At 38.7% G+C, this 13,667-nt stretch overlaps 1 protein-coding gene across 3 annotated transcripts in view; it reads right to left on the bottom strand.

The window, feature by feature from the left end:
- TTPA (alpha tocopherol transfer protein) overlaps positions 1–13,432 on the bottom strand; it is a 63,883-nt gene extending 50,451 nt beyond the window's left edge. The window contains exon 1 of one of the 3 annotated variants that reach the window (XM_021002189.2): positions 12,442–13,432. In XM_021002189.2, coding sequence (XP_020857848.1) covers positions 12,442–12,648 — 207 coding nt within the window. In that variant the 5' untranslated portion in view covers positions 12,649–13,432. The remainder of the gene's footprint in view (positions 1–12,441) is intronic. The other 2 variants (XM_021002190.2, XM_021002188.2) reach the window with 2 other exon arrangements.
- Between the last annotated feature and the right edge of the window lie 235 nt (positions 13,433–13,667).

The raw sequence follows: 13,667 nt of genomic DNA, 5'->3' as shown, positions 1-13,667 counted from the left end.
AGAAACTCCTATAGTATGACAGACTGAGAGTTGGAAGGGATCCTTGAGGTTATCTAATCCAATCCTCTCATTTTACAGATGAAGAAACTAAGGCTGTATGAGACTGAGTGGCTAGCCCAAGATTACATAGGTAGCTGAATGTTAGAGCAAGAATTTGAAGCCAGGTTCTCTGACGTCAAATCTATAGTGCCAGGCTTGGAGTCAGGAAGCCTCATCTTTCTGAGTTCAAATCTGGTCTCAGACACTTACTAGTTGTGTGACCCGGGCAAGTCAATTAACCCCGTTTGTCTCAGTTTCTTCATTTGTAAAATGAGCTGGAGAAAAAAATGGCAAATCAATTCAGTATCTTTGCCAAGAAAACCCAAAATAGAGTCACAAAGAGTCAGACACAACTAAAACAAACGAACAACAAAAACAACTCTTCCCAACAATGAAATTCTGAAAACATAAAGAGAAACAATTTATATGAGGAAGAAAAGGAAAATTGCCTTTAAAAGACTATTTGGATTAGTGGATAGGAAAATCAATCAGTCAGCTCAAATATTTGAAAGACATGTAGAAGATGGAGCCAAGGAGAGCAAACAAGATAATACATATGTAGCATTATACTCTACTGATGCAAAGCTTGAAATGAGTTGAGGCTCTAGAGAAAAGCTAAAGACAATCACCTATAGCGCAAAGAGGTTTTTAAAATGATTTGCCCAAGGTCCTATAAATAATTACAGGCAGAGTGAGGAGGTCTGGTCCAATTATTCCAAATCACTTTTATTTTGTTTTGTTCTTCTTTCCACTCAAAAATATTATATGGAATTAAATTCTAAATAATTAATAAGAAAAATGCAAATTAAAATAACATTAAAGTTTCACCTCATCCCCAGAAATAATTAGCAAAGATGTAAAAAACTGAAGTCAGTTTCTCTTCTTTGTAGAAATGCAAAGGGTTAAGGGAACAAAATGTTGCATACATTGGCAAATATGGTCACTGTAATCAGTTGTCTTGGCTTAACTATTTTTCTTTGTTATGAGAGGGCTTGATGGCAAAGAGGGTTTAAGGGTGGGAGGAACAGAATAGGAAATATACAGAAATGACTAAACATACATATGTACACATATATAAATATATATAAACATAAAAAGCATCAATAATAATTCTTTTTGAAAAAAAACCAGAAGAAATAAAAAACAAAAAATTGGCACCTAGATACCCCAAGTACAGTTTTCAAGACCAGGACTGAGAATAGTGATAATAATATTTCTTTATTTCCAGATGCTATGCTTCTCTTAACATGATCTAAGATTTCTTTCTTGGGTACCATGCCATACTGCTGACTCATATTGATCTTAAAGTCTACTGAAATTCTCAGATACTTTACAGATGAAATTCTGTCTCAACATGCCTACTCCATCTTAATTTTTACCTCAATAAATTTTATCTAATTAGATTCAGTTTTGATGTTCTGGCTTGTCAATATATTTCTGAATGTTCAGTGTGTTAGTTATCTGTTATAGCTTTGTGTAATCTATAAATTTGATAAGCATGATATCTATACATTTATCCATGACACTGATAAACATGTAAAATAGAATAGGGTTTATTTTCAAAAAAGGAGAGAACAGAGCTAAAAAACTATACAGATCAGTGCACCTGACTGATTCCTGGCAAAATTCTAGAAAATATGATTAAACATATGTTTCGTGGACATCTAGAAAAAGAAGCAGTGATCACAAAGTGATCACAAAGTCATTATAGCTTCATCATCATTGGGGCAGTTGGGTGGCACAGTGGATTAAGCACCGGCTCTAAATTCAGGAGGATCTGACACACATAACACTCACTAGCTGTGTGACTCTGGGCAAGTCACTTAACCCCAAATGCCTCATCAAAAAATAGAAAGAAAGAAAAAGTACTATCAGACTACACTATTTGGCAACATTACTAAACTGGCTTGTTATTGTTAAGTCATTTTTCAGTCATGTCTGACTCTTCATGACACCATTTGGGGTTTTCTTGGCAAAGATACTAGAGTGGTTTGCACTTTCTTCTCCAGACCATTTTAGAGATGAGGAAACTGAGGCAAGCAGTGTTAAGCGACTTGCCCAGGGTCACACAGCTGGTTAAGTGTCTGAGGCTGGATTTCAACTCAGGTCTTCCAGCTTCCAGACCCAGAGCTCTAGCCACTGTAGGTATTTAATAAAAGCTTATTCCATCCACCCATCCCCACTTGCTATTAACTGTTCTTTCATCAGTGTAATGAGTACTGTACCTAGACTCACAGAACTAAATCCTGGCTCTACCACTCACAGCCTGTGAGACTTTGGATAAGTTATTTCACTTCTCAAAGCTTCAGTTTCTCCATCTGTCAAATAATGGAATAGAACTATATTACCTTTAAGGATTCTTCCAGTTCTAAATCTATTTTGCAATTCTTCCTGTTTCTGATTGAATCATCTCACCAAGGTCATTACTTTTATAAACTATTTACTCAAAGTAGCAAAAGAGACTTAATTATGGTCAAATAAAAGCATCCACTAAAATCTCAGCCCACGACCCTCATCTAGTCCTCCTCTAATCATCCAAGCAGGAAGGAAGGGCAACAATCCAGAACTACACTTCTTGGATCCTTTTTAGCCAGGAGCTGAACAGAAGGGACTTCATTCATGAAGGAAGCCACTACTTACAGTGGGCTGACGAATGCCATGACCACAGGCCGATTTAGTGTCTCCCAAACACTACCTGTGTCCCTGTGAGGCAGCTGGAAGTGATTTTGTCAGCAGCCTTACCTCCTTCTCACCTTCAATGATCATCTTTCTCATCTGAGATTGCAGGCACATACCAACCTATGTCTCTTCTCTTCCCTTCCTTTATGTTTAGTACTGAAACAGTCTGTTGGGTTTCTCAAAATGGAGGTAGCATTGCTAGGCTATTATAGCCCTCCCCAGACAAAAGGCACATCTGTGAGCAAGTCTGCTTGACCTCCACTGTCATTACTCTTCCCCAAATCTCAGCATTTGCTCCCATTCCCCTCTCCCATCTTTGAGTTCTACCTTTAAAAAAACAAACAAAAGCAAAAACTCTCTTCCTATAACTGTTGACAGTACCACCACTCTCTCGTGCACCAAGGCTCACAACCTAGGTGTCAAATTTTACTACTCACTCTCTCACCCCCATATCTAACCTGTTGCCAAAGCCTGTCAATTTCATCTTCTTAACATCTCTTCTATATGCCCCCTTCTCTCCTTTGACATTGCTACTACGTTTATTCAGGCTCTCATTCTGTTACATCTGGCCTACTTCAACAGCCCGCTGCTTGGTGCACCCAGACTCAGCCCCAAAGTGGAAGTGCCAAAGATATGTGGATTAACTTCCCCAGGGTCAAATGCATCCCTGACCTCCACTCAGCTGAAGTACAGGTCTGACTGTGTTACCTTCCTATGTAATAGACTCCAGTGGCTCCTTATGACCTCTAGGATCAAATATAAAATCCTCTACTTATCACTCAAAGGCATTCATAAACTGGCCCCTTCCTAACTCCCTCCTCATATCCACCTCTCAATTTCCCTCATTTCCTTCCAGCCCCATCTACAATCCCACCTTTTACAGGGAGCCTTTCCCAATCCCCCCTCAATTCTATGTCTTCCTTCTTTTTATTATTTCCAGTTTATCCTGTATATAGCTTGTTCATACATAGTTGTCAGCATGCTGTCTCTCCCATTAGACATAGCTTTTTGAAAAAAGAGACTGTGTCCCCCCCCCCTTTTTGTATCCTTAATGCTTTTCACAATGCCTAGCACAGATTAAGTGCTTACTTAATATTTGACTGAGAATGATGGCTAAGGAAAAAAAAAAGTTTAAATCTAGGCAGTCAAATGGATGGGAAATAGAGCCAAAGCGAAGTCAACTAGCACAATTTTTCCAGAAGCAATGATAGGAATGATTTGAAGTATAAAGGATAAGAGTATGTACATGGTTTTAGGGAAGATGGTCTTTGTGGATAGTTGGGCAGGATGTGAAATAAGATTTAGCTTGAGGCCAGCTAGATAAATTTGCATTCATTCAATCAAGATGACTCAGCCCCTAGTGGAAGAGCCAGAAACAAGCAGATTAACTTCCAGGGAGTGAGGCTATAGATTTCTAGAAATTTGGTTCCTGGTATTAGCTCAGGGTGGAAGCAGCAAGACAGGTGGTAAGAAGGCCTGGAGAAATGGCTACAAGGCCTGCTTTGGGGCAGGAGGATATAACAGATTAGATAAATTCAATGACCTGTAAAATCACTTCTAGTTCTAAATTTATGATCCTATAGCATGATGCATCAAAATAACTCCAGCTATTATCAGAGGAAAATGAAATGAATACTAATCAATTAACAAGAATTTATTAACTATCTACTATGTGCCAGGCACAATATTTGAGATAAAGAATACAAAAATAGGGGCAGCTAGGTGGCACAGCGGATAGAGCACCTGCCCTGAAGTCAGGAGGAACTGAGTTCAAATTTGGCCTCAGACCACACACTTGACATTTACTAGCTGTGTGACCCTGGGCAAGTCACTTAACCCCAATTGCTAAAAATAAAAAAAAAAAAGACAAAAATAAAACAGATGCTACCCTCGGGCTAAGAAAGAGTTTTTCAATCATAGTATTACATTTAATGAGAATTAACCTCATTCCCAAATCATGCAAGTTAAATAAGCTAATACATACTATAACGATGTTGTGAAACTCTGAGCAATGAAGGGGAATCTAGAAATCTTTCACGGCATTATATGTCTGTCAGCTTCTGCTAGACCACCATATCATACGTGTATACAGAAATCTTCCCTTAGCACAAATATGATATATATATACACACACACACACACACACATACGTACATACATATATTTAAATACATAAACACATATGTTTCTTATGGTGCTGTGTCCAACTCTTTGTGACCCTATTTGGGACTTTCTTGGCAAAGACACTGGAGTGGTTTGCCATTTTCTTCTCTTGCTCATTTTATAGACGAGAAAACAGGGGTTAAGTAATTTGCCCAGGGCCACACAAGAAGATGAGTCTTCTTGATTCCAGCCCCCAAGCACTATCTACTGTGCCACCTAGGTGTCCTTCTTACAGTACAGAAATAAAATAGGTTATCAACCCTTGTTTGGAGATATAAGGATGTATGGGGTGTTCAGGGAGGACTGGCATCTCTGGTTCCAGGGTTTGTCAAGTCTTTTTCAGGGCTGTTTATCCATCTTCGGTGTCTACTTGGCACTCAACTCTCATCTGCGGCTCTAAGAAACTGTTGCATGCTCAGTGGCCACACCCTGATAAACTTTCTGGGCAAACAGATGGGCCTCAAACTCATTAGTGAGCTAGAGGGATGTCTACCCCAAGCATGTGAAGACTTCTCTCAGCAGAATGGGCAGATGAGAATAATTTGTTCCAAGGGCCATGAAGGCAGTTGAAGCAGGTACTATGGAGTGCTTAGAGCTTAGTCAGGCATTGAAGATGCCAACATCATCCACTGCATCCTGGGCCATAGCCAGCTGTCTTGATTTTGTATCGCCACTGGACTTTGATGACTCTGGAAGAGAGAGTAAGGCTGATGACTTTGTGCAACTCTGCCTCACAACTCCACCCAAATCAAGACATCATTGGTCCTCTTCAAAAATGAAGGATAAACAACAACAAGGTATAGCCAAGCTGGATCGACATCATCTGTTTTCCTTATGGTTTCAAGAAAGGGAGGCATCAAGTTGAAAAGAACAGAGGAGGGAACTGTGGCATATGAATGTAATGGAATACTATTGTGCTATAAGAAATGATGAGCAGGCAGGTTTCAAAAAAAACTTGGGAAGACTTACATGAACTGATACAGAGCGAAATGAACAGAACCAGGAGAACATTATACACAGTAACAGCCACATTATGGGATGACTGACTTTGATTAATTTGGCTCTTCACAGCAATGCAAGAATTTAAGACAACTCCAAAAATTTCATGACGGAAATTACTATCCACACCCAGATAAAGAAATATGGAGTCTGAATGCAGATGGAAGCATACTATTTGCTCTCCTTTTCCTTGTTGTTTTGTTTTATTGCTTCATTCTCATGGTTCCTCCCATTAGTTCTAATTGTTTTTTGCATCATGACTAATGGGAAAATAGGCTTAATATGAATGTATATGCAGAGCCTATATCAGATTGTTCACTGTTGGGGGGGGAGAAAGTTTAAAACCCAAAATCTTATGGAAGTGAATGTTGAAAACTAAAAATAATTAAATTATTTAAAAAAAAAAAAGAATAGAGGAGGGAAGGTAAAGGAGCTCATGTCAAATGGCCTTAATCTTCTCAAATGGCTCTATGATTTACTTGAAATAGAATCCTTTATCAAGGATGTGATCTCCAATTATAACATTTGTTTCTATGGGAAATTTCAGTCAGCTTTGCTACAAGGTAACCTTATTTTTCAAAGTGAAAAGTGGAGACTAGCTAAAATAGTGACCAACAGTGTAAGATATAGTACAGAATTAGAAACAAAGTCATGGGGTATCTCCACCAGCCCATGCTGCTTTTTTTCAAACTACTGAGTACACAGAACAAGCCATTGCTGATACTTTGCTTCTACAAATGGAAAAGCCTAGTCTGGAATATGTTTTCTTCTCCAATAATTGCTAGATATAAAGTTTTAGTTCAAGCAAATAAATTATTAACAACTACTGAGCAACTTTCAAATAATTCAGTGAACAGGCACAAAGGGAGAAAAATATTGGCATTGCATAAATATCCTTTATTGTGAAGCCCCTTTGCTATGATGAAAAATAAGTAAACAATCACTGAAAATGTCATTTTGTTCTAGTTATTTATCCTTTGTACATGAAGATATTACCATACTGCTCTGTGAAATCACTCAAATATAACAGAAAGTCTAATTTATTTAAAGGGAAGATTTCTAGTTAAGGAGGAATATACGAAAGAGGGCAGTTTAGGTAAGCAAAATATGAACTATTTGGAAAGGTTGTATGGAAAACAGGATTGGAAATTTAGTTCTGTGGGAAAATATTGAAGACACTATAGGTGAAAATGCTAGAAAAAAGCAGGGCAGGGAAATTACTTAATTATCAAGCTTGGGAGGGGCTATGTAAATAATGGTCAGCAGATGCTTCCCATGTATCCTGAGGACTATAAAATTTGTTTCAAACTGTAGTGAAAACACTTAATTATAGTAACACTTTATCAATCCAATAGTATTCATGATTAAGAGGGTTGTGATTCCTTGATATTTTAATTCAATTGCAATACTTAAAAAAAATATTCAAGCAATCAACATGTTCTAATTACTTAGTAAGAGGTATAGGGAAACAAGGAAAGAAAAGAAAAAGAAAACTGTTGTCAAACTTTCACCCTTTCCCTTTTCCTCTCCTTCACAGAAAAAGCAAAGAGAACCATTCAAAGGCCTTGATTCGTTTCCAGTTGATTTGCAACACAGTACTTGCTCAAAATTAACCAACTGTTTCCTGGAAGACATAGTACAATAGCAAATATATTCTCATGTCACATTTTTTTTAGCCATATTTTTGAATTAATTAAATAAATCATGCAGAAAAATGAGAGTTTCTTTGTTGTTGTCATTTTAGTTGCATCAGACTTTTGTGACTCCATTTGGGGTTTTCTTGGCAAGAATATTGGAATGGTTTGCCATTTCTCTCTCTAGCTCATTTTAAAGATGAGGAAACTGAGGCAAACAGGGTTAAGCGATTTGCCCAGGGTCACACAGCCAGCAAGTATCTGAGGCAAGATTTGAACTCACAAAGATGAGTCTTCCCGACTCCAGGCCCAGGACTCTATCCACTGTACCACAATGCTGCTTCTAAACAGTGCAATAAATGCTAGTTATTTGGAGTCAGAAGACCTGGATTAAAACTCCCAAGTCCATATTTGCTACCAAATATAACCTTGGGCAACTCATTTAACCACTCTGAACCTTGCTTTTCTTCCTTTGTAAAATGAAGACGGCTAAAAGGGAAGGCTTTAATTAGATATCCTTTAAATCTATTCCCCATCCTGAAAGTGCATGAAACCTTTACACAATCTTTATTTGTTGCTAAAGAGGCATGCAAGGAAAGTCCTCCTTCACTTACCATTTCCTTTCCTATCATTTTTCTTTATGAACACCTGGAAATGTTGATCAATACAATGGTAATACATCTTTAAATGTATGCTGAAAGGGCATGGCAGGGTCTCACAAATTTAAATCTCAGTACTATTGCCACTTACTACCTATGTGACCTTGAATAAGTTATTTATCTTCTCTATGCTCCAGTTTTCCTCATTTCTAAAATAAGGCATTTGTTTAAGACCTTTGAGGCCCCTCCCTGTTCAAAGTCTAAGATCAGATGATCTGTCCATATTTTGATCCCATCTTCTTTGATGTGGTTCCAAAAGCAATCCTCTCTCTTTCACACATCTTTAATCAATTTCTCTCCATTGGCTCCTTTCTCTCTCTTATCCCCAATCCTAAGTATTTTTAAGCCTTTTATTGTCTCTTCTATCTCATCTAACTACTATTCTCTCTTCCTCTTCACGAACAAATTTCTTCATAAAGTTGCCTATATTACGTCCTTCAATTTCCCCACGATCTATATTCTACTTACCCTTACTCAACCTGGCTTTAGCCCCTACTATTTTACTAAATTTGCCTTCTCAAAAGTCATTAGTGAGCAGCTACTCACCAAATACAACACACTTATCACCACTCCCCTCTCCCTCATTCTCTCTGGCCTCTCTACAACACTTAATATTGTTGACAAAATTGGCAGGGGCTGGTGGTGCAGTAGTAGAAAGAGTGCCGGCTCTGGAGTCAAAAAAGATCTGAGTTCAGATCTCTACTCAGACATTTATTAGCTGTGTATGACCCTGGGAAAGTCACAACCTCTGTCTGCCTCAATTTCCTAAACTGCACAGTGGGGATGATAACAATACCTACCTTACAAGGTTGATGTGAGGATAATAAGAGACATTTGAAAAAAGTGCTAAGGATCTTGCCAAAGTAGGTGCTATATAAATGCTTATTCCATTCCCTTGACAACTATTTCCTCATGCATACTCTTTTTCTCCCATGGCTTTAGAGCCACTATATTATGCTGGTTCTCTTTCCTTCTTAAATTACCCTTTTCTCTGTCTCCTATGTTAGCCCTTGTTCTTTTCACTACACTGTACACTACCCGTTTGCCAAGTTTACCAGCCCTGTGCCCTCTTTTCTCTTCAAATTCTCTTCTAAGACAATCTAAGTCCTTTGGCCTAGCTTCAATCAGCAAATTGGGTGTTCTCTGGATCACCCATTACATATGCATACAAACACACATATAATACATACATACATACATACATACACACACATACATACATATACCATACATCATACATATACACACATACACATGTAAATGTGTGACCCTTTCTAGATCTGCAGACTCACAATTTATAACTACTTTCAGGACAACTCAACCTGGATGTCTGACAGGTATCACAAATTCAACATCTTCAAATTTCAAATTTATTAGTATTTCCCAAAAATCTCTTTCTTCTGACTTCTCTATTTCCTTCAGTGGCACCAGCATCCACTTAATTCAATTAAAACATCATTTATTAAATGCCTACACTACATGCTAGGCTAGGCACTAGGAGAGAGATGCTACAAATGCAAAGATTAAGTAGTCCCTGGTCTCAAAAAGTTTATATTCATCCCTGAGGGTTGATATTAGGTAGGGTATATTATTACACAAAAAAAGGAAATACAAAATATGTTGAGAAGAGAGAGAGTTCTAACAACTATCAATAGCCCATGAACTTTTTAAAAAATTAATAATTGTATTTCAATAAATTGGCTTTCTTTGTAGTCCTATGTATTTTTATTTACTTAAAAAAACATTATTCTGAGAAAGGGTCTGTCAGTTTCACCAGATTGTCAAAGGAGTCCAAGACACACACAAAAAGGTTAAGAACCCCTGGCCTAGGAGGACAAGGATAATAACTATTGCAGTGCTCTTGAAGAGGGTCACCATGGACACAAAGATTGGTCTAAGCCTAATTATTTTACAAGCAGACTGTGTACTGGGAATGATTTGGAAAGAGTATCAAGCTGAGGTGAAATGTAAAGTACTTATTAAGTAGGTTTTAGATTGCTCTGTTTATTCTGATGGTTCAATAATCAGCCTCCCAGAAGAAATCTAACTAATTATGCAGTTACTAAACCAGTTTGAAATCATTTTGTTAAGGCGTGCTATGACTCATTTATGTTTAACATTGTGTGTAAATAAATTACCTGCCACATACCTGCCTTATATTTTACACTGACTACCTTTTCTTCCTTTCCCTTTTGTAAGGAAGTCCTAGGCATGAGCCATAACTTAAGCTATGTTTGTCTCTAGGGTACCAGTGAGAGACAAACCAAAGAGTGTAGGAAATGGGAGGCTGATCAGTAAGGAACTGACCTAGATAATTCCTTAGCTACTATCAGCCCTAGGAGATAGGATGCCCAATTATGCATAACAAATTTAGAGTTATAAGATCTGGGACCTTGAAGAGATCTTCAACATCATCTTAACTGTCCTCAATTTTCTAGATAAGAAAACTTAGGCTTAGAGAGATCAAGGGACTTGCTTGAGGTTACAAAGCTAAGAGTGCAGCCAGAACCAGAATCCAGGTCTTTCAACTCTCAATCTAGTGCTTTTTATGCCATCCCAAAGACTTTCTCCCTTTGAAGCTTTGAAATTAATCACTTCCTAATAGGACATTTCTTTCAGTTAATCTGAAAATACTCCCTTCTACTTTTCTTTATATTCCTTTTACCATCCCCTTGCTACCATGCCTTGGAAGACACAGAAGGAATGTGACTCATTACAAACCATATTTTAAAATTCTGTAATCCAGCCGCCCTACCAGTGGTTTGAAACTCAAAATAAAAATGGATCCCAGGGGGCCACATGTTGGCTTAGAAAACCACAAACTAGCATTACCTATGTTGTACTACATTTTTTATTTATTTTGTTCAACATTTCCCAATTATATTTTAATCTGGTTCCTACAGCTCTGGGGAATTTTGCTGCTACATGTGAGTTGACTCCTCTCTTCCATAGTCAACCTTCCTTCAGCACTACATATTTCTGTGATGGTCACTAATGGATCTGGCCCAAAAATTAACTGGCAGAGTGAAAATGAAATAAGAAGAAACAAAAAAGAAAAAAAAATCAAGTTGTTAAGCCATAAGAAAAAAAATCAAAATTTAACACAAGTATTAGCAGAGGATATATGATACTACATGGAAATAAAAGTATGTCTATGTTCTATGCAAATATTATTCTACCCTCTTACAAACACATTTGCACAACTATTTTTTCCTTCATCATAACTAAATATAAACTTCTGAAAATATTTGTTGAGAATATACTAATGAAAAAATAGGAAATCACTCATTCCCATTAAGAATCCCCAGTAAGAAAACTCAGGTCCATTATTTCCAGTGATGCAATATTCCTTCTTACACTACCCATTTATAATGCTTGCAACCTTCCAGCTCTTGACTCCACTTTTCATATTGTTAGCCATTCACAAAAAATGAGTATGGTACAAAGTAATCAGCATTTTTGGAATTCTGCTCTCCCTTAATTTTAATATCACTGACTCCTACCAACTTTTTGATTTGGAATTCAATGTTTTGCTATAACCACCCAAGATAAAATTCAAGTATTCAGTTGCTCTTCTGGCACGTGGGAAAATTTTCCCCCAAACTTCCTCACAGACATGCCTCTTTGTAAGAATCCTGAGCGTAGGTAAATTACCGGGTTTCAAGAGCCAATATCATTGCTGTTGGGGAAAAAAAAAAAGATTAAACTAAATTAAATTAAATTCCCACGTCAGCATTATTCTGGAACCACCTGGAAATGTAAGAGTCATGTCTCTTAAGAAGCGGTTCTTAACCTGGGGTTCATGGAGTGATTCGTTGATGAATTGGGGGGGAGGGTATTTGAGCAAGGAAAAAATAAGTCTTTATGTTAAATAATCTCTAACTGAAATTTAGCATTTCCTTCAATTAATTAAAAACATTATTCTGAGAACTGGTTCATTGGTTTCACCAGAATACCAAAGGGTCCTTGACATACAAAAAAAGGTTAAGAGCCATTCAAAAATCCCACCTGGGACAGCAAGAGAGATAAAGTGATCAGATTTTTCCTGTATACGTGAAAAGCACCCATTTCCCACAAATGCCCTCCGAGAATTTTCCCTTCTCCCAAGATTTATCTCTTGTTCCACTCCAGATTCTGCTTTGTCCCCAGGCTGAGGCATTCAAAGGATGCAGACCCCGCCTGCAGGGCAGGGAGCATCTGGGAGGGAGCCTCTGTTCCCAGGAACAGGGCCATTCCTCTAGCCCCCGCCCGGCAGTCTCGAGTCTTACCTTCCAGGCCAGGTCCAGGTCAAAATCCCTGGCGCGCAGAAACCGCAGCAGGAAAGCGTTGGTGAGGGGCATGGGCCAGTTCTGGCCGCGGTCCACTTCTGCTCGCCGACGCAGCTCGCTGATACCGGGCTGCAGCAGCGGAGAGGTGTCCGGTAGGTCGTTAAGGAGCTTCCCACTGAGTCCCTGCTCGGACCGCTCCAGAGCCATGCTGCTGGCGCCTGCGGCGGCTGCTCCTGCTCCAGGCTCAGAGCTGCGGGACGTAGAGCAGAGACTGCCCAGCCACTGGGAGCTGTGGCTGCAAATTTAGGGACGAAAAGGGCGTCGGGTGCCGCTGCCTCTGCGGCCAACCCATCACCTGCTCCTCCTTCAGCAGCCGCTGCCAATCGGGACAACCCACCCTCAGAGGCTCTGACGGGGCCTGCGGTGCCCTTGCATAACTGGGTCTCTTGGACAGCGCTTGGATTCTCTTTACACTCCCGGTGCCACACAGGGAGTGCCCCAGCTCAAGGGTCTTTGCCCAGCTTCCCACTGGAAATCGTTGGCAGCTTAGTGAGTTGGTTTCCACACACTTGCATTCACAGGGGAATGACTTCAATGGGACCTTTCTCTTCAATGCCTTGTTTTTTGCTAAAGAAATTGCAAGGATTCCAAGTATAAGTGCATTGATGGAGGTGTTCCTTCACTAATCCAAAAGAAAATGGTTAAAAAAGTTTTAATAGCCTTACTGGTTTTGGCTCCCGTAGGGGAAAATAAGTAATTTTAAAATATCAATAGTAAATCTATGGAATTATAGGATTAAGAATTGGAAGAAACACTGGATATAATCTGTCCAACCTTTTCCTTATACAGATTAGGGAACTGAGACACACAGAGAACAAAGAGACTTGCCCAAGGTCATACATAGTCAATAAGGGGGCAAAGCCAGGCTAGACACTACTGTCCTCAGATTACCCTAAAATGGAATTCTGACTCCCTTCATCTTTTTGCCTTTTGAAAATAAAAACAAAAATGTAGGCTGCTTCCTTGAGATTATTTTAAGGATCTGTTTTTAAATGTCAATCAATTTAGTTTGGGTTTTGTAAGCTTATTTACTGAAAAATATGTGCCAAGACAAAGTTTAAATTCCAGGGTCTCTTATGCAATGCCTGTTTATGTATTTTTCTCAAATTTGCTAGCTTTGTTTTTACCCTCGTGACCCCATTTGAAGTTTTCTTAGCAAAGAAAGA

This window comes from Phascolarctos cinereus, unplaced genomic scaffold (genome assembly GCF_003287225.1).
Source record: "Phascolarctos cinereus isolate Bilbo 61053 unplaced genomic scaffold, phaCin_HiC Scaffold_4;HRSCAF=312, whole genome shotgun sequence".
Classification (NCBI taxonomy): domain Eukaryota; kingdom Metazoa; phylum Chordata; class Mammalia; order Diprotodontia; family Phascolarctidae; genus Phascolarctos; species Phascolarctos cinereus.
The sequence above is the reverse complement of the archived record's forward strand: the minus strand, read 5'-3'. Positions and strand labels throughout refer to the sequence as shown.